The sequence below is a fragment of the Salvia hispanica genome, chromosome 3, assembly GCF_029641045.1.
Source record: "Salvia hispanica isolate PSC_SH4W2 chromosome 3, Shi_PSC_v1, whole genome shotgun sequence".
NCBI lineage: Eukaryota > Viridiplantae > Streptophyta > Magnoliopsida > Lamiales > Lamiaceae > Salvia > Salvia hispanica.
Window position 1 is genome coordinate 30,906,197 of NC_142694.1, and position 19,591 is coordinate 30,925,787.

The following is a 19,591-nucleotide window of genomic DNA, read 5'->3' on the forward strand; positions in this document are numbered from 1 at the left end:
TTTCGTTGGTACTATATTGTTATTATTTAAAAATAATAATAATACGAGAGAGATACAAAGAATTTTTTTTAAATACGTTAGCAGATAATAGAGTAGCTTCATTAGAGAGAAAAAAGTTACTCCTTCCGTCCCCGATTAATTGTCACTCTTTGATCGGACACGGATTTTAAGAAATATAAAGAAAAATTGGTTGAAAAAGTTAGTGGAATGTGAGACTCACTTTTTTATATTGATTTTACAATAAGAGCATCTCCGATAAGAATAAGCTAGCCATAAGCCAGCCATAGACTAGTCACAAACTCCTCCTACCACATCATCAACACTAAAATTCTTCCTGCCACATCATCAGGACAAGCAATAGGCTAGCCATAGGCTAGCAAAATTATAAAAACCAAATAAATTACAATCACGCAAAATACGGAATTAAATTTACGAAACAAATATGGGAAAGTGCAATAATTTTATTTAAATTAAAAAAAGGTACATTAAAAAAAATTACATAATTAAAAAAAACCCTCCAGCTTCCACACACGAGCCCCGCCTCACTTCTCGTTGCCGCCGTCGCCGCTACGTGCGCTAGCCGCCATTGCGGCCCGCATACTCTGGAGGAGATAAAAAAGAAGCCCCTTCTTCACAGGTTCAGTTGTCGTCTTCCATTCACCTATGATTTTCCACATGTCCATCTGCGTTTGTAGACGCGTGAGGCGGGAGAGCTCGGCTGGAGGAGAGTCGTTGTTGTTCTCCATTTCGCGATATTGCTCTTGTACAGAAATTCAGAGAAAGAGAAAACTCGTTAAAACAAGCAGTGCAAATGACGTTCAAATGGCGTATACATAGTTCGGAAATTAAAAAAAAAAAAAAACGTTGGCCGATCGCTCGCCGATCGCCAGCCTACAGTGGCGGCGAGCGGATTGGCGAGCGCTTCGGCCAGCGCCCGGGAATCGGCGAGTGCTCGCCGATTCCCTAACCAATTCCACGCTTGCCGTTTACAATGGTTCGGCGAGCGGACAGGCCAGCGCCGGGAATCAGCTAGCCGGTCGCTCGCCGACCATTGGAGATGCTCTAAAAAGTGAGCAGTGAGTTAGTGGAATGTGGGACCTTTTACCATTAATGATAAAAATGAAGTGTGATTATTAATTGGAGATGAAACGAAATGAAAAAAAGAGTGACAATTAATCGGGACGAAGGGATTACTAAAAATAGAAGTGAATTATATAGACCAAAATCGAAAGATTCTCTAGTTTGAGAATTATAAAATCCAATAAAATTATGATATGTTCAAAAGATTTGAGATTAAAATAATAGTAATAAGGTTATAATTTTTTATTTATAATCGGTATAGAAAAAGAAATATTTATTCTAATAAACAATATCTTTTGAGCATCATCATCTGTACAATTATGAGACAATTGAGAATTGATCAATTGATCAGACTAAATTTCTTATTTAAATGACCATTACTTGATTATTTAAGTATGTAAATATAATATGACACGTGTCATACCTCATGCATGTGAATTGACTGATTAATTCCCCTAATAATGGAAAATAAAAATTAAAAGATGAGCACGTGCAATGCATGCAGTGGTAACCGAAAACGCGGACGTATAAATCTGCCTCTTCTTCTTCTTCAATCCTCTTTCAAAAACTCCATTTAATCTAATAAAGACCCCTAATTTCGATTTAGGGGCGTCGGAGATTTCAATTTTCATCGCCAACGCTTGAAATCAATCAAGGCAATTTGATGCGGCAGTGTCGAATCCGCAGGGATGAAGTTTGGGGAGAGGTTTTCGGCGTATCTCGAGACGAATCAGGAGAGATTCGTTGAGAATTGCCGCCATGTCGAGTACAAGCGCCTCAAAAAAGTGCTCAAAAGCTGCAGAAGATGTAGGTCTATCAACGATTCCCCTTCTATTCATGGGGACGAAGCTGCATTCTCTCAATTTTGCCAATTTGAATCGTGTCAATGTGAGTAATTGCTGCCCTCTCCTTTTAATTACTGGTTTAATTATGATATTTGGATTTGATTGATTCTGTTTTGTGGTTGAAAGGATATTGTGCATAGTTTTGTGGAAGGGGATTTGTTTTGTATAGCTGATGCAGTGATTACTCTGAATGTGTGTTTTATGCTTAAATGTTTGATGCTAACACTATAAAATATACGTTTGTAAAGCCAAACTTCAACACATATTTTATCTGTACCTTGTAGAATTATCTTATTTGAGACTAAAAATGCAGTTTTATCGAATTATTTACGTGTTGTATTGTGCAAGTAGTCTGTAGTTTACATAGTATATATACCTTTTGTATATCTGATATAGATGAGGAAGAGGAAGACATTGGATATAGACTCAATAATTTATCTGGATGTGCAAATTGGGAGCAGTGAGCTGTTGATGGCGGTATATTTATTGAAACACGATAAATCCACAGGGGATTCGTATAACTGATGCAGTGATTGCTCTGAATGTATGTTTTGTAAGCCAAACTTCAACACATATTGTATCTATACCTTGTAGAAATATCTTCGTTGAGACTAAACATGCAGTTTTATCGAATTATTTAGGTGCTGTACTGTGTAGTTTACATGTATATATACACCTCTCATAAATCTGATATAGACTCAATAATTTATCTGGATGTGCAAGGTTATAATGTTGTATTTTGCTCTTTCAACTTACAAGGTTATAATGTTGTCTTTTGCATAATGTAGCGTGTGATCAGAAATTCTTCTCCGAGCTGATGAAGGAGGCTACTGATATAGCCGGATGCTTTAGTTCAAGAGTGAGGCAGCTTCTCCAGTTTCATATCCACGGTGGAGCACAGCGATATTTTAGATTCTTGCGCTATTGTTTTGTGAGCCCCCAGCATAAGACAGCACAAGAATGCCGGATGTTAACTGACTATGTTATGATGAATGCTGTGGCCATGCGGAAAATTCTCAAGAAGTATGATAAAGTGAGTAGTGGCAGGTTTTTCTGTTACTTCTGATAATCGCCGGATTTCTAACCTTACCTCTGTACATTCCTCACTACCTTAATGAATTGATGCAGGTACATAGTTCTGCAAATGGAAGCAGATTCAAGTCTAAAATGCGCTCGGAACATATGGAAATTCTGCAGTCTCCTTGGTTACTAGAATTAGGGGCGTTCTGTAAGAACTTAAATGAACCTAGAGGTGAAACTGGTGGACCCCATAACCCATTCTCTTTCGACTTAACTTCTTCAGAGCCCACGCTGACTTTGGTCCTGCCTGACAATGTCAAACTAGAATACAATCTAACTTGTGCAATCTGCTTGGTAAGGTTATTTTCTTGATTAAATTCCTAAGGAACTGCAGATATGCTTCTTTTGATCTCTTTTATCGCAATGAAGTAAACGTGTTTTCATTTTACAATCATCAGGAACTAGTTTTCCATCCATATGCCTTGGGTTGTGGGCATCTCTTTTGCAAATCATGTGCTTGCTCTGCAGCTTCGGTTATGATTTTTCAGGGTCTCAAAGCTGCTGATTCGGAATCAAAATGCCCTGTTTGCAGATCGGTACTGTTGCCTGCTCATTTATAGCATATATCTATTAGCTCTATGCTTCTAGTAAATTTGATCATGAGACATTTGATTTCACTGCAGGTGGGTGTATACACGAAGGCTGTCCACATGACGGAACTGGATTCGGTTCTTAAGAAAGAGTGAGTAGAGAAGTTTGATTGTTGTGTTTGGTGCATACAGATTTTGAATGGTTTTAAGTTTGGCAGGTGCAAGGACTACTGGAAGGAGAGGCTGGTTGCTGAACGGGCCGACATAGTAAAGCAATCCAAGGTTTACTGGGAGACACAAACCAAGTACATGATCGGATATTGACACCACTCTCGCTAATGTTTCTTGCTGGCTCCCTCCATGCCAGGGCCAATATAGCCCGAGTCAGTTATCTGTCGCTGAACCGGTGATCAGTCTCTAACTGCCGATGTTATTTGATCATCTTTTGCAGACACCTCTCGTGCTGACTGTGTTTTTGTTGGAATTATAGGTTTATGATGTTTTGCCACAAGTTTTCAGTGGTAAGATGCTCTTTGTTGGAGTCTATTGTAGTGGTATGATTTATTTTTGTTATGTGTTACTGTAGTTCCTAAAAGTTTTATATGGAATTGGATTCTCAAACTGTCTTGTGTAAAAATTGGGTTCGATTTAAGTGTGTTACAGTACAACATGGTAATAACATATGATGTCCCAGTTAAGTGTAAAAAATTAAACATAGGCAAAAATAAATTAAAATGAGAATATTTTGAGTGATAAATTTCAATAACTAAATCTGCAAATCTTGGTAGATAAATTTTACTAGTAGATTATTTGTTGTGTTTTTTTTTTAATATAAAAAATTGTAAAAGTATGCTGATGATAAAATTGGCAATGCATTAAACTAATTTTTTTTTATGCATATGATGCATTTAGATTTTAGATTTAATTTTCAATTCGATTTGCCATTTTTATTGATGTGTCACGCAGCGTATTCTATTACTATATAACAAATACTCCCTTCGTCCCATAAAGATTGTCCCAGTACTCATTTTGCAAAAATAATAATAAATAGTTAAAGTAGTGAGAAAGTAAAGTAAAAGAGAGAATAATGTGAGAAATTGGACAATCTTTCTGGGACGGAGGGAGTACAACCTAACTCTAGTGATTTCGTTAAATAATCATTACAATATTCTAAACTTCATAATCGTAAATTTAAACTTATTATATGGGCCAAAATATAAGATTTTTTTTGAATTTACGTATACATTCTTTTGGTTCAATGATATTAGGATGAGATTTTGTACCGCTTGTATTTTAGAAAAAAAAAAAGACTTTTCGTATTATAGCAAAAAAAGAAAAGAAAAAAAAAGAGCGCACCCACACCCACATCAATATTAAATGGAGTATTAAATTTATAATATACTTTCTCTATGCCTCAAAAGTATGAACTATTTTTAATTTAGGTATATTGTTTTAAAAAAATAATTAATTTGTTTCAAATTTTGAAATGTTTATGTGTAATACATTACCGTTATATAATGTAAATCTCATTATCAGTTATATAATGTAAATCTCATTATCTATTAACACTAGTTTGATTATATTTTCGCTTCATTTTTCTTATTTTATTTTATATGTATTAAAATATTTGTACCGACAAAAGTTTGTAGGAGAATATGAATAAAGACTCAATCCCTCTTAATTATTACTACAAATGAATTTGAATAATGACATAAAACTCTTTCCATCTTACTTAATTGGAAATTAATTTGAACCATTAATCTTTACATAGTCTATTTGTTATCATTAAAAGATTCTATAAAGCTAGATTTTTATGGATAGGTTCAGTCACCTTTGCATTTAAGAATATTGATCATACAAAAAAATTAAGAAAATAATATTTATTAGTTATACCCTTTGCCAAATAGCATATATACATCCATTGAAGCCAGTATTCATATCTCTATTCTCTCTCTTCAGCAATGAAGAAAGTGATTGGGATCACCCAAATCGTAAGGCTAAGGCAAGTTGTGAGGCGCTGGAAAGCCAGAAGCCTCATGAGGCGCTTTAGTCAAGAACCGGACGGTCTGAACCAACACACTCCGCCCGGTTCAGTGGCGGTCTATGTTGGGTTGGAGCGTGACCGGTTTGTGGTTCCGACCCGGTTCTTGAACTACCCGGTTTTTGTGGCCCTCCTGGACCAGGCGGAGGAGGAGTTCGGGTACCAACCCAACGGCGCCATCTCGTTGCCGTGCGAAACCGGTTTCTTCCGCCACGTCATCAACCTCCTCGAGAAAGATGAGAAAAAATTTCATAGTTTAGGACTCCATGAGTTTGTGCAGATGTTTTAAGACTATTTAAAGTTAGTTTAGGACTCCATGAGTTTGTGCAGATGTTTTAAGACTATTTAAAGAGTTATAGAGGATTCTATAAAATTGCAAGAAAACTCTGGATTAAGCTTATATTTGCTTATTATTAGAGCATTGGCAATAGATGGCTGATCTCCCGAGGCCATGATAGGCCCGGAGATCGGGCACCATTGCGGAGAATGTGCCTATGATAGCCCCTCTCGCCTCCCCAAAAGGGCCGATTGAATGGCCATGGTCGATCTCCATAGGGCCATGATCGGCCCACCATTAAGGTGATAGGGCCGATCATAGGCCCTAGCTATCGAATTTTATTTTTTTAAATCCTCTATATGTATCTCCATACCCCATTATTTACATTCACCAATTCATTCTCATTTTATTTGATACCAACAGTTAAAAATGAAATATAGAAATAATGCTGATATGAAATGAGATGAGAAGTGTGATAGGCCTTGAGATAGGCTATTCCATTGCAAAGAGATAGACCATTTGGATAAAATGCTAGCGTGGCAGGAGGAAATAGAGATAGGCCATTGAGAAGGGTCCTTCCATTGCTAATGCTCTTATAATTAATCATTTAATTTAGATAGTCTTAGAATAAAAATATATGAATGAGAGAAACTAATCGAAGTTGTAAAAAATGATTAGGACGCGTCGTGTTGCTCATCTTATATGCGTGCTAGGTCCCCTTATCAAAGTCGTCATGAAATAGTATAAAAATCCATTCATTGATATTATATCAAAATTCTAGGACGCCCGGTGCTTTTTTTAAAAGGTTGGGGACCCCAAATATGCAAGTGGCAAAGTATGAGAACTAAATTTGCAATTCTCTCTTATAGTATGTACATTACACAATTATATTCTTTGAAAGTTAATTCAAACTTACTTTTATTTGTTAAATTAATGTAACCAATTTGTGAAGTGTTATAGTAGTAAATTATTATCAATTGTTTTGGATCAGTAAACATATATTAATAATTAATGTTTATTTAGAGTTTTATGCCCACATAACACACCAAAACCATACAAACCATTTTTAATATTTTAGAACTATATAACATAAACATCAATATCAATTTAATTATTAATCTCAAGCAATTGATCACATTCAATTATTAATCTCAAACAAACATATAAAAAAATGAACTAGAATATTATCATTGCTCATTTACCATTAAGCTCATTATCTCTTTGTTGCAGCTTCTTAAGCATATGATCTGCAAATGAATTCATAGCATTCAATTGATCGATTCCAAACCCGTTGAAAGAGTTCGTCTGCATCGACTTCGCCACGAGCTGCTGAGACTCCTTCAACTCGATGGCATTCTTCAGCTTCTCAAGATTTTCCATCTCTCCTTGCACCATCTGATTCACCAAATCCTTATGTGTGCTCATCCTTCTCTTTCTTTCCTCGTCGCGAAACTCCTTGAACTTCTGCACCCTTGACCTCAAACTCTCGGGAGAAGGCCAAAGAACCGCGTTGCTTTGCTCCTTTTTGTGGATCACGATGGCTACGTCAACTCCACAGAGAATCGACAGCTCGTTGGCTTTCTTAAGCAAACCGTCTCTCCTTTTTCGGAACATCGCATTTCTCCTATATTCGTTGTGTATTTCTTCGTGTTTTATGCTTCCTCTTGTCATGGTTCTTTTATGGTTGTGTGCTTGTTTTGTGTTGAGGTTTTAGAGTTCTCTCTTTTTTTCTTTTCTTGAGTGTATTTGTAGAAGATTAGAGGCTATTTGTATTCTAGAAAGTGGCATGTAAATTTCAAAAATCTAGAATTAGATGCATCTATATTAGTAACGAAAATTGAAAACAAAATAATGAGAAGTATAACTCATATCACGTCATTCCTATAGGGCTTGGTTATATAAGTTCTGATTGTGATTTTTTTCGGGCTATAGAATTTAACCCTAATTAATTCAATCAAATTATTGCTAATTCACTACTCTATAGCATGCTTTTAAAGAAAGGACCCTCAATTTTATGTTTGGAGATCATTCCAATTATTAATATGTTCATTTCCTATTACAGACATCAATCCAATTCTGAAATGTAAATTATAAAATTAGAATCAAATTCACCAAGCAAAATGATCTGGAAAATAAACATTGAATAGTGCAAAATAATTTCCCAAAATACATATACGGAGTACAAGATTATTTGAAAACAACATCATATTTCATCAACAACTTAACAAAATAAAATATTTCATATATGATCATTCCTTATTTTTAGCATATTATCACAAAACATTAAAGATAATTCATTCTCTCTTTCAATAACTCAAAACTTCTAACTTTCACATAATACTATGATAAATTATTTTTTCACAGAAAATATATCGAATTTAATATAATCTTAATAATTCTAATGAAATCATAGTAGTAAAGATTTATATAAAGAAATTTGTATGATCTCTATGAAAATAATTATTTTCGTTGATGGCATTGCTAGGCTGTGCTGGTCATATTGTGATATACTAATTGATAATATTGTGACGTTGTATAGATGATATTGTTATATAAGAATGATACTGTCATTATTCAAATCAAAGCAAGTATTCTTTCCTACAATTCTTTAACAAAATTAATAAGAGAAACATGAACAAGTACAAGATATAATATTAATGCTCATCCTCATTAAGCTCACTATCTCTTTGTTGCAACTTCTTAAGCATGTGATCTGCAAATGAGTTCATGGCATTCAACTGATCTATTCCAAACCCGTTGAAAGAGTCCGTCTGCATCGACTTCATCACTAGCTGCCGAGACTCCTTTAGTTGGATCGCCTTCTTCAGCTTCTCAAGATTTTCCATCTCTCCTTGCACCATCTGCTTCATCAAACCCTCGTGTGTCGTCATCCTTCTATTTCTTTCCTCGTTGCGAAACTCCATGAACTCCTGCAGCCTTGACCCGAAGCTCTCGGGAGAAGGCCATAGAACCGCGTTGCTTTGCTCCTTTTTGTGGATCACGAGGCCTATATCGACACCACAGAGAATCGATAGCTCGTTTGCTTTCTTCTTCAAACCTTTAGTCCTTTTTAGGAATGTTGCATTTCTCCTATCTTTGTCGGGTATCTCTTCGTGTTTTATTTTACTTCTCATGGTTTTTGATGATTGTGTGTGATTGTAGTTGAGATTTAGTCTTCATTTCTCTCTTTTCTTGGGTATATTTGTAGAAGAATGAAGACCATTTGTGTTTTAGTAAGTTATATGTATTGTATTGGTGAATATCAAGGATTTCTCTAGAAATAGATGCAATAAGAACCAATTTCACTAAGCAAAATGATGTGGGAAATAAACGATAAGAATTGCATAATAAGTACAAACACAAGATTATTCGAATTATAAGTTACAAACACAAGATTATTCGAATTCTGAGAGTAAGATTACAAAATAGTGACATGTGAGTCCCAAAATTGTGCAAAGACGAAGTTGAAAACTTCAACGATGCTCGAAGTCATTGGTGATACAACTATCAAACACGCGGGCGATAAATACTTCTTGAACAGCAAAAATCTTGAATGAGGTTAAATGATTTCTGCATCTTGCAACAAATTCTAAGCGAAAACGAATACCCCTTTATCTGAATTGATCATCCTTTTCGCAGCAGTAGAACCAACTATTCTCTCAAGCTGATCACGAACACAAACACATGCAACGATTAATATTTCTTCTTAAAAAGTGATCTTAGATTCTTAATTTAGAAAAATGACAATGAGGCTACCCAGTATCATTTTGAAAACATTATTTTTAAGATAAATGACCTATTTTAGTATAAATTTGACACTGACAGAGTGCAAGAATGGTACCCGGAGATTATCCAAACGAGAAAACAGCACTCTGCAATTCATGTTGTCAGACTCTTCCAGAAAGTTAATAATCTGCACAATTAAGTACCAATTATAGGGAAGGAATATAGACATGAAAATAGGAAATAACTACAACCGGAAAATGCAAAGATACCTGTGGGTAGAATTCTTTTCTCTCCGGCAAGGAGTAGATTATCAAATTCTTCACACCACGAATCTATTGAAAAGAGCATTAAGATCATGACAGAGAAAAGAAAATTCTTGACTACAGAAGGGTTGAGTGCCATAGAACTCAGACATTTGAATTTGAATTTGAATCTGTAGATGCATTGACACTCATGTGGAAGGTTTTTCGAAACTAAGCAATAACCATTCAAGGCAAACTATTAGTAAGTAAAACTAGTCCATCTTAAAATGAGAAGTTCCACATGCAGATGTTTTTAACAGACGCTGGCAATAACGAGTTCTTTTCCTATAATGGCCAAGGGGATTATACATGGTATTGGAAGGATTAAGCAGTGCAGTATTTGAAGGAATATCCACAGGAGTTTGACTAACCTTGTATCTGTAATAGAAGTGGGCTCTCTCAGTGTAGAGTATAATTTTCTTTTCTCCTCTGAAAAACTCACCCCTGACATGAGATATCTCATTTCGTTTTATATACCTAAATACAGAGAAAATCATTAGTTGTCTAAGAAAATGCTCTACAAAAATCTGAAATAATGGAAATGGATAATACAAAAAAGATACAAGAGTTTATAAATAGAAAAAGAAATGACAATTTTCTTACTCTCCAAACAAGCAGACCGAAGCAGACTGAGATTTCAAATAATTCCTGAGTCTTACGTATTCAAAGTATGAGCTCGCAAAAATCATCACACCATCCTGAAAAAGGAAGCATATAGACAGGTGAATCCTTTGTCAGTGGAAACTGAATTTTAGAAACATATACATATAAAGCCTTGTATCACCTGGATAGAATCTTTAATCTTTGGGAAGATCTGCAAAAAAATATTTATCGATGTCAGCTTTTCCCATCAATGAAGAAATGCAGTTGTAGAAGACAACCCGTGGAAGATATTATTTCAGTATAAGATGTGTTTGTACTAGTTAAAACTCAAAAAAAATATTATATGCAAAATTGATGGTAAATATATGAGAATTTCACAGCTTAGACTGAAACAGATGGGTTATACCTTTTCAGAGAAATATTTCAGACGGGCATTGTCAGCTTCAACTATTGATTCTATATCAAAACGCTCATAGATCTGTAAATTCGACAGATGAGTTGTTAGATCATGAAACTATCTAAAACACCTAATGCTTCCGCAATAGTGCTTATAATATGCATTCGTATTTCATAAAGTCAGAAATGGCAAGTTTACCTGTCGCGCTTGAATTAATATTTTTGGAAGAACACCTTTATATGTACACTCCAATTTAACCTGCAACAATGAACATCATGAAGAGATCCTCACCAGATGGATTGAACAAAAAAATTTCCAGGTGGGAAGACATGCGTAGCAAACATATTACCGGCTACTTACTATTAAGATTTATTTGTCTTATCCAAATATTTTAGCAAAAGTAATCGAATAGAAATGAGTATTGCAAGGAAGAATGCACACCATTGTGAAACAAATTTCACACTGAAGAGAGATAAACTTAGTTCTTTGCATGAATTACAATACAGAGAATATAAGCATACCTTTCCTCGGTAGTTAAGGCAATGCTGATTAAACAAGGCATTCATTTCTGCAAAAAATAACAAAATAAGAACGTTAAAAAAGATACTTCAACTTAAAACCAAATCGGAAAAGCCATGTCTACTCAGATGCTACTTGCATTCAGAAAATGTTGATACGAGAGATTGTTCATTATGAAAGAAACGCTGATTACTATCGAATCTTAGGATTTACTGTACTATGTTTATACGATCTATTTTCTTCCCTGTCTCGTGCATTTGCTTCCAAAGTTCCATTTGCATCACATCACTAACAGAAACTCATAACAGATAGTATAAACTGTAGTACCTGGATTTGTATGAGAGCCTAAAATTAATGTCTGCCGATAGAAACGTGCTTGTCCATCTAGATACCTGAAAAACAAAGATAATTAATGACAAAAAAAATATAACAACAATAGACCAGTAGATAAACAATTAAAAGCTCGACTTTATCACTTCCCAGACAAATTACCAACTGAGCCTCGTCAGTCGTCACTTCCTACTTTGGAACAAAAAAGTGCTAATCAATGTAATACGAAAATGGAAAGGTCCAGGGCCATCTAGTGTAATTCCTTGAATGACACATTTTCATCATTTGTATCAAGTTTGCAGAATTATGGGAATCAATGGCATATACTCAAGGGTTTCAAAATTATAGGCAAGATGAAAATAAACCAAATGCATACCATGGTCTTACGCGCATAACATCAGTTCCATGTTGCTTAGATGGCAGCTTATTCAGTTGTTCAACAACAGTATTTACATGGGACCAATTCTGGAGAATATCATACAACGAAACAGATCAAAGAATAAATATCAGCAACAAATATGATGAGTGTAAGACATCAAACAAATAATTCACACACCTGCATCAGCATAACATCTGCGTGGTCAATGATTAAGATCTGCAAAATTCTCATCAATCAGCATATCATTTAAACGGGAAATTTCGCAGCATAAGTCAAGGAGAAAAAACAACTTTCTTACTTCGATAGAAGAAAGATAATCAACATCTTTTTCCTTTTGACCTTCTGCCTCCCCAATTTTCTGCAATAAAAGAAGTGAATAATTAGAACCCAGTCATGCCTATGGCTGACAGGTTGCAGGAAAGAATCATTTATCTGCTAACAAATACAAATACACAATTTTGATTATACATGACTGTCAAAATCCCAGGGGATATCATACAGCAACGGAATAATAATTGAGTGTCTCATAATTGACTAAGTCAATAGGACTATAAATTCGATAACAGTTGTGGTTCAAAGAGTAACATTTGTAATAAAGAAATCCTTACAGTGATCAGGCCGAGAGGAGAAGCAATAATGATGTCCGAAGTATAGAAATCACCATACAACTTCATACCCCTACATAACAAGAAAAAAATTAGAGTTGTTGGGCACTTTCTTTGCTCACAAAACTATTTTGATAATCACTCAAATATTTATTCTGATGCTATTTTAAGAAAGTTAAAAGAGAAAGAAATAATCGTGCCTGCACTACGTAGAAGACAGCACACTACTGCATGCAAAGTCAAGACAAGAAAACTACAAGAAATTGTTATGATGTGAACCACATGCCATGATTACCTATTAGTATACTTTATGCCTATCATGAAGTGGTCGTTGTTGTCATCACCCCTGCCAAAAAGTGCTTGGAAGTCTGCAGGTTTTCCAGACGTTTTGAGTTTAGAGTTCTCTATATCATCATCTTCATCCTTGTCCTCGGATCTTCCAGAACCAAATTCTTCACAAAATCTTTCCAAATCCTCTACAATTGCCTGTGAAGGAGTAATGTTTATAATCTCTGTATTCTCGCTTAAGTAATTGATATGAAAAGAACCTAGAATACAAATATTATATCAACAAGATTGAATTACTAACAAACTGATTTCATCACAAGAAAAATCAGCAATTAATCTTCAAGCAATATAGGGAATGTGTCAAAAAGAAAATTGAGTAGATATGTGTGCATTTGAACACGGTTGCAATGGCATTACAGAAAAATTATCTTTAGGAGAAAGTTGATGAGTGAGCAGAAAACCAGAAAATAACTATAACCAAAAAACAACCAATACTATGGTAATTATTACTAGTATTTTAACTATTACCTTATGTTTGGTTGGAGTCAACTTTATCAACCTCTTTACAACCCTGCGCATGATGCCTGCTAGTGGCAGCAAAAGCAGAATCTGAAGAAAAACAAATATAAGAAAATCAGAGGATAAATTTATTGTATAAGATAAATCTATTTCAAAATTGCAGGGTCAAAAGCAGCAGATTATACCTTAGGGCGAGTGAAGCCACGATCCCGGTAAGCATCATCATCAACACTTTTACACTCAACACTTTCTTGATTCTTAGCCAACTTCCTTTCATTTTTTACCATGAGATCCTTGCTTTTAAAGACATGATTCAACTGCATAATACGATCACTTAAGTTAATGATAAAGACAATAACAGCTAAAAGAAGTAGCACGAAGAGAGTCCATGTGGAATAGAGCACATAGGTTGGCAACATTTGTGGTTATAATCGTGTACATATTTATAAAAAAATAGAGCAAGTCAAGTATATACCGAATGCAGGAGATATGCATCCATGATGTTTGAATCTTCTTCCAATCCTTTTAGGTAAAAGGGCTTCTTATTATAGTGCATAATGTCACAATAGCTGCTGCCTATTAAAGTAAACCATAGAATTACAAGTGGCATTAGGAACTCATTAACATTTAGCATATAACATATTAATTAAGAAGAAAGAAAACATGTAATTTTAAATGGAATCGGTATGGAAGCCAAAGGATATTGTCTAGCCAACCACAGCAGCATTTGCCTCCCAATTTCCCGCAAAACACTCCCCAATAAAACAAGAGTGGAATTAAAAGACACAAGTTCATGAAATACAATTTCATGAAAGACACAAGTCAAGAAACATTTATTCCAAAATTGGGAAGATTCAGTCAGGGGGGGCACAACTTGATATGGAAATCGTAAAAGTTTTCTGTTCACATACTTGGACACATATACTACCATATAAAGCTTTTTAATCACTCAGAGACATGCCTCAAGTACCCCAAAAGCTCAGTTGCAATAAGTATTTAACAGGGACTTATGCAAATTCAATTTTTCCCTCTCATAGTCATAGAGCTACAATCAAGCATACATTTGTGGAATGGGTTTCTCCAACAACTTGTTCCATTCTTCCTTAACAGATTACAACATTAATTCAAATATATCTGCTAAAGAGAAGCTATTGTTTATTTTACTTACACATTGAAAAAAATGGTCTTAGTTTAGATTGATGAGATTCACTGCTGCCTGATGCCTTGCAGCTTTCCAACCAATGCTTGTACAGCCTTGGCTTGAGAACAGACAGAGAATTTGTTTCCAGATCCTACACAAGATATTGTGTTAGCATGCATCTACAGAAATTAAATAAAAAAGTAGAGTAAGAACCAATATGAATACTGTCCCATATGATCCCTAAATTTGAAAAACCAGCATTAATATAAAGTTCTTAAAAGGGAATAGGAGACATCATATGTCAGGTAGGAAAAACACATAATGCCCAGAATTCATAAAACAAAACTCATGGAATTTCCAGCAAAGAATCATTATTTCATAAAAAACATAACTGTAGCCGGTTGAACCAAAACTATGCTGTGTTCTAACTTCCAAAGCACATGAACTTTTATCAGCTCATTCAATTCAAATTACTGACTTCAACAAAAAAGAGTTTGACACTTGCAATAGAAGCATGCATACAGAGCATACAGGTTGAACAGCTATGGATGTGTGAATAAGGAGGAAAGGAAACAACCACTGCATATAAATTTCAAGAAAATAATTGTTCACTGAGAAATGTTAAACCTAGAGAACTGAGAATCAAATATCTGATATCACATGAAGTAAAAACATAAAGGGAAAACCAAAAGGTTTGAGAAACCTTATTAATGCATTCTCCTGTTCCCCTCCAATGACAGTTTGCCATGTTAATAGTTGGCACCTTCCATGTGTACTTCCATTTCCTTTTCAACAATGAGTCCACCTCGGTGGATACCAATTTGTAACTCAAATGATTGTCAAAGTTGCTGCAAGCAGAGAAAACTCTAATGTAAAGTTTATAAGGATGAAACAAGAAGCAAGAATTCAATTGTAAAATAGCATTTTGCATTTCCAAATACCCACAAAAAGTTAACAATTAGAAGAAGAACTAAACTGCAACACAATTTGTATCAGTGGACATAATTCTTTAGCATTAAATACAATGTATAGTATTTCTGAGGAGAGAGCCTGCATAGTATCCATAAGCCTCCAAGTCTAAAAAAAAGGTTCTTCAGTCGTCCAGTCAGCTAGTTATCAGCTTGGGCATCTTTACACACTGATAATCTTGTACAATTCTTTAGTTGGCTTCAAAGGAAGACAATGTCAGAGACACCAAAAAACTTACATAGATTTCTTCTACAAAACTAAAGCATAAGCATCAAGTTCAAAATTATGCCCTTCTGGATGACATAATTAGGAATTGATCACAGGCACAAATAGTGATGTGAGCAGAAGAATATGACTCATGATTTTTGCTAGAAAAAGTGAAGCTAAACTGAAGTAACATCATGAAAAAAAAGTCCAGCGACATTCATCATCAAAAACTTTAATAGTTATTTCAATGATTCAATCATATCAGGAAGCGCTCTAACCAGCAGTAGAATACATTCAGATTTCCATATGGTTCATAATGCTGCTAGTTCGAATCAATATCCAAGTGTGGAAAACATCCCTGATCCCTCTTCCTTAAAAATAATTAATATTCTAACCCTTGGTAACAATTTTAATGCTATGAGGGATGGGCATAATGGCATATACAGGAAAGTGACGTGTTAATAAACAGCATTATACCTGTTTGAAGATGCATCTGAAAGGGTTTGATTGTTTGCTACTGATATGGCTTCTTCGTCTGAGTCAGATATTACATCATAATCATCTTCCCCAGCATCTTCACTCGGTTCCACGTTGTCTTTATCTTTTCCAGCAATGTCACTCCCAGGTGACACACTATCATCTCCTACATAAAGCAAAAAGGCTAATGATGGTTAGAACTCAAAACAGATTATCGATGCCTGTGACAAGCACTTAAATTATATGCAACAGAACCGGAAAAAATTGAGTAGATCTCTACTTTGGAGTTTCAAAAAGTTTACAAATAATTATTGCTCTATAGAACTACGGAAGAGCAAACCAATCAGCAAAACAAATATCGGTAATTACTTTTGCAGCACATGTATATAGTCCATGAAGTTCCTTTCTCGATCATATCCGAGTTTGAGTTTCTTAATCTCTATACATAGGGCATAACTAGGGAATGGTGAACCCAAGGTTATTGAAGAAAAATTTCCCATTATGTCATTACCATCATCAGCGTCGTCGTCGTCATCATCAGCATTTTCTTCCAGCTCGTCAATGGATTCTGGATCACTGTCTTCCTCTTCGTCTTCTTCATCACTTTCCCCTTGCTCTTCTCTTTGCCTACCCCAAAAAAGTACCATCAGAATAAATTAAACAGCAACTACAGCATCCCAAATCTTAATGCCGTTAAGTCTCTGCAAAAAATGTGCAATGCTTTTCAATATTCACTAAGCCTCATACTGTTGGTAGCAGTATTATTGCTTTTAGAGTTTAATCTGTATATGGATTGGATGAATAGGTCCTACAAAAATAGAATGCACAAAATATTGAACATGCAACTTAAAAATCCAAAGACATAAATTCGGTTTACCTTCTTCTGAGTGCGTCTGCAACAGAGATATTCTGTGTACCCAATTTTTCCAATAAACTGTCGTATACTGTCAGCTTTGTGTTTGTGTTGGCAACTAATTCTGCTTCTTCGCCCTCTGAATGTTCATCTAATTGCTGCTCCACCTCCTCGTGTAACTTTTTTGCACGCACTACACAATACAAATTTTATAAGGGGGAAACTTTGCAACCTCAAATATGCTGTTAATACCTCCATGTTTACCAGTTTTCCTCTGTTTGGAAGTGAGTTTCTCCTCGTCCTTGGTGCTACGGTGTCGTTTCGGAGCTCCCATGGCAGAGAACGCAAGCACTGAATTTGCAAATATGCTGAATTTAAAAAAAAAGTAGAAAAGAGAAGATGGAGGCGTATTGGAGCAAGAGACGCAGATTTTTACCTAAATGAATTCTAGAGTATACCAACGGTCTGTTCTTTGACCTGATTGGACCGGCGGCGGGGAATTCCGGCGGCGGCGTGAGTATGAGGGAGAATTTTAGAAATATTTATTTTGCTTTTCTGTTTTCTCTCTTTATTAAGGCCCAATAGTTATGAATATAAGCCCAATGTTTTCTAATTATTTCATCAATATGTAGTACGTATTTGTTTAATTTTTTTTATTTTTATTTTCAAAGTTATTTGATTTTTTACTTTTTATACTATAAAATTTACGAATTTGGATTTCATATTATTATACTTTATCATTTGGTATGAAGAAAATAAAATGGGAGTGTGACACTAAATTAGTTATTTAAAAAATGATGATATTTTCCAAACCACAATGTAGTTAGAAATTTAAATTAACGTTACGTACGTCACTAATTGAATGAAAAATATTTCTAGCCGTGTTTTTTTTATAGTGAACCTTTGATTTTTGCATATATAATTGCATTATCACTTGAAATTGTTTGATTCGCACAATCGCATGAGCTGCATAATTTATTTTTTGTCATTTTATTAGTAAAATAGCATGTACTACGTCATTTCGTGAGGAAAATCGTAACACATATCAATTGTACGTATAGTAGGAGTATATATACTCGATTCAATATATGGTTTGGACTTTGGACATTTTAATTAATAGTTTAGGTTTTTTAATTGATTGTTTCTCCTATTTCAAAAACGTTTTTATCTTACAACAAATAAAATTGAAAGATGAAAGAACATAATCAGATATGGATAGTTTTCTAAAGGAAACTTTCCTAATTGAATTTGGTTGTCTATATATACTAAACCCCTAAAATTAAAATTTCCTCACAAATTCTCTCTCGACCAAACTCTCATCTCTCATCAATGGCTTCTTCATCTGGTTCATCATTCTTGATGCTCCCCATTGCCGATGAAAACAGCCAAGAAATCCAACACCTCTCATTCTACAATCTCAAAAACAACAAACCCTACAACCTCAAATTCCCACCAAGCCTCAAAAACACACAATTCCAATGCATTGGTTCCTCCAAAGGGTGGCTTGCTTTCTTGGACCAAACCCTAAAAAACCCTTTCCTCTTCAACCCCTTCTCCCAAACCCTAATCCACCTCCCCCAAAACCACCCCAACATAACCAAACTCATCCTCTCCCAAGACCCCTCCCTCCGCCCCCACACCTACGCCGCCGTCGCCATCCAAACCCCCCTCTTTAACGCCAAGCTCTCCTTCTCCCGCAACCGCGACTCCACGTGGCATGACCTCCCCAACCAGACCGAGACCTACTACGACGCTGTATGCTGCGATGCAACAAACACCCTCTTCGCCCTAGCCCCCGGTTTGCAAGTCGAGTCCTGGAACTTGAACGATGATTCTCCTACAAAGACGGCGATAATTAGGGCTTCTTTCCCTAGTTCATTGCGTCTCGCGAAGGAGGCCTTCCCGCGTGATCTCTACTCGTCTCAATTGTACCTTGCCCTCGCCTCCAGAGGCGGTATAATCGTGGCGGTGAGGTATGTCGGGGAGTTTGTGAGGTACGACGGGGAGGCGGTGTACGAGGGAGACACGCTGACGGACTACATGGCGGCACCGCTGGTGTGTCCGTACAGGACAATGGGGTTTCGGGTGCTTAGGGCTGACGTCAGCGGAGGGGAGTGGGCTGAGGTGGAGGGTTTGGGGGATTGTGCGATGTTTATGGGCGGGAATGAGACGACGGTGGTGCCGGCAGTGGGATTGAGGAAGAATGCGATTTATTTCACGGATGATTATTGGGAGAGGATTGATGAGGATTATAGCTATGGAGGCCATGATTTTGGGGTTTTCTGCATGGAGGATTCGAGATTTGAAGAGGTTCTTGATTTAGAGATGGACAAGATCAATCCGCCGCCGTTTTGGATCAATCTCCCTTCTTTTTGTTCATTATTATAATCAAAATGTCACACAACGGTTGTTGAAACTATGCA

The 19,591-nt window shown here is 35.8% G+C and overlaps 6 protein-coding genes across 9 annotated transcripts; 3 read left to right on the forward strand and 3 right to left on the reverse strand.

Annotated features, from left to right (window-relative positions):
• The first annotated feature begins 1,631 nt into the window (after positions 1-1,631).
• LOC148930546 (putative E3 ubiquitin-protein ligase BAH1-like) lies at positions 1,632-4,156 on the forward strand. 3 transcript variants are annotated; one of them, XR_016137279.1, is made up of 7 exons: positions 1,632-1,968; positions 2,714-2,958; positions 3,054-3,299; positions 3,404-3,541; positions 3,629-3,687; positions 3,754-3,941; positions 4,026-4,156. XR_016137279.1 is itself a non-coding variant. In XM_089069042.1 (6 exons), exons 1-6 carry the CDS (start codon positions 1,770-1,772, stop codon positions 3,857-3,859), a joined length of 993 nt encoding a protein of 330 aa, XP_088925168.1. In that variant the 5' UTR covers positions 1,632-1,769; the 3' UTR covers positions 3,860-4,156. The 3 variants fall into 3 exon arrangements, 2 of the variants coding, with proteins under 2 accessions (XP_088925168.1, XP_088925169.1); XM_089069042.1 differs by having other exon boundaries at positions 3,754-4,156; XM_089069043.1 differs by having other exon boundaries at positions 3,494-3,541; positions 3,754-4,156.
• A 1,340-nt stretch (positions 4,157-5,496) lies between these two features.
• LOC148930547 (protein SMALL AUXIN UP-REGULATED RNA 12-like) lies at positions 5,497-5,865 on the forward strand. The gene has a single exon (XM_089066526.1). The coding sequence runs from the start codon at positions 5,497-5,499 to the stop codon at positions 5,863-5,865; it is 369 nt and encodes a 122-aa protein (XP_088922652.1).
• A 1,182-nt stretch (positions 5,866-7,047) lies between these two features.
• Positions 7,048-7,524, reverse strand: LOC148930548 (MADS-box transcription factor PHERES 1-like). Its single transcript, XM_089066527.1, has one exon. It carries the CDS (start codon positions 7,522-7,524, stop codon positions 7,048-7,050), a length of 477 nt encoding a protein of 158 aa, XP_088922653.1.
• Positions 7,525-8,507: 983 nt separating this feature from the next.
• On the reverse strand, positions 8,508-8,987 carry LOC148930549 (agamous-like MADS-box protein AGL92). The gene has a single exon (XM_089066528.1). It carries the CDS (start codon positions 8,985-8,987, stop codon positions 8,508-8,510), a length of 480 nt encoding a protein of 159 aa, XP_088922654.1.
• A 186-nt stretch (positions 8,988-9,173) lies between these two features.
• On the reverse strand, positions 9,174-17,743 carry NOF1 (U3 small nucleolar RNA-associated protein). 2 transcript variants are annotated; one of them, XM_089069486.1, is made up of 25 exons: positions 17,605-17,743; positions 17,433-17,519; positions 17,193-17,361; positions 16,827-16,942; positions 16,316-16,481; positions 15,366-15,510; positions 14,690-14,813; positions 13,997-14,097; positions 13,707-13,838; positions 13,531-13,611; positions 13,010-13,200; positions 12,718-12,787; positions 12,408-12,467; positions 12,287-12,325; positions 12,107-12,195; positions 11,728-11,792; positions 11,403-11,449; positions 11,080-11,139; positions 10,891-10,962; positions 10,666-10,695; positions 10,485-10,579; positions 10,253-10,358; positions 9,849-9,911; positions 9,695-9,766; positions 9,174-9,517 (listed from the first exon to the last, which is right to left on the reverse strand). In XM_089069486.1, the coding sequence occupies exons 2-25, from the start codon at positions 17,500-17,502 to the stop codon at positions 9,443-9,445; spliced, it is 2,238 nt and encodes a 745-aa protein (XP_088925612.1). In that variant the 5' UTR covers positions 17,503-17,519; positions 17,605-17,743; the 3' UTR covers positions 9,174-9,442. The 2 variants fall into 2 exon arrangements, with proteins under 2 accessions (XP_088925612.1, XP_088925611.1); XM_089069485.1 differs by having other exon boundaries at positions 17,421-17,519.
• Positions 17,744-18,497: 754 nt separating this feature from the next.
• LOC125209757 (uncharacterized) lies at positions 18,498-19,568 on the forward strand. The gene has a single exon (XM_089066529.1). It carries the CDS (start codon positions 18,498-18,500, stop codon positions 19,554-19,556), a length of 1,059 nt encoding a protein of 352 aa, XP_088922655.1. The 3' UTR covers positions 19,557-19,568.
• Positions 19,569-19,591: the final 23 nt, after the last annotated feature.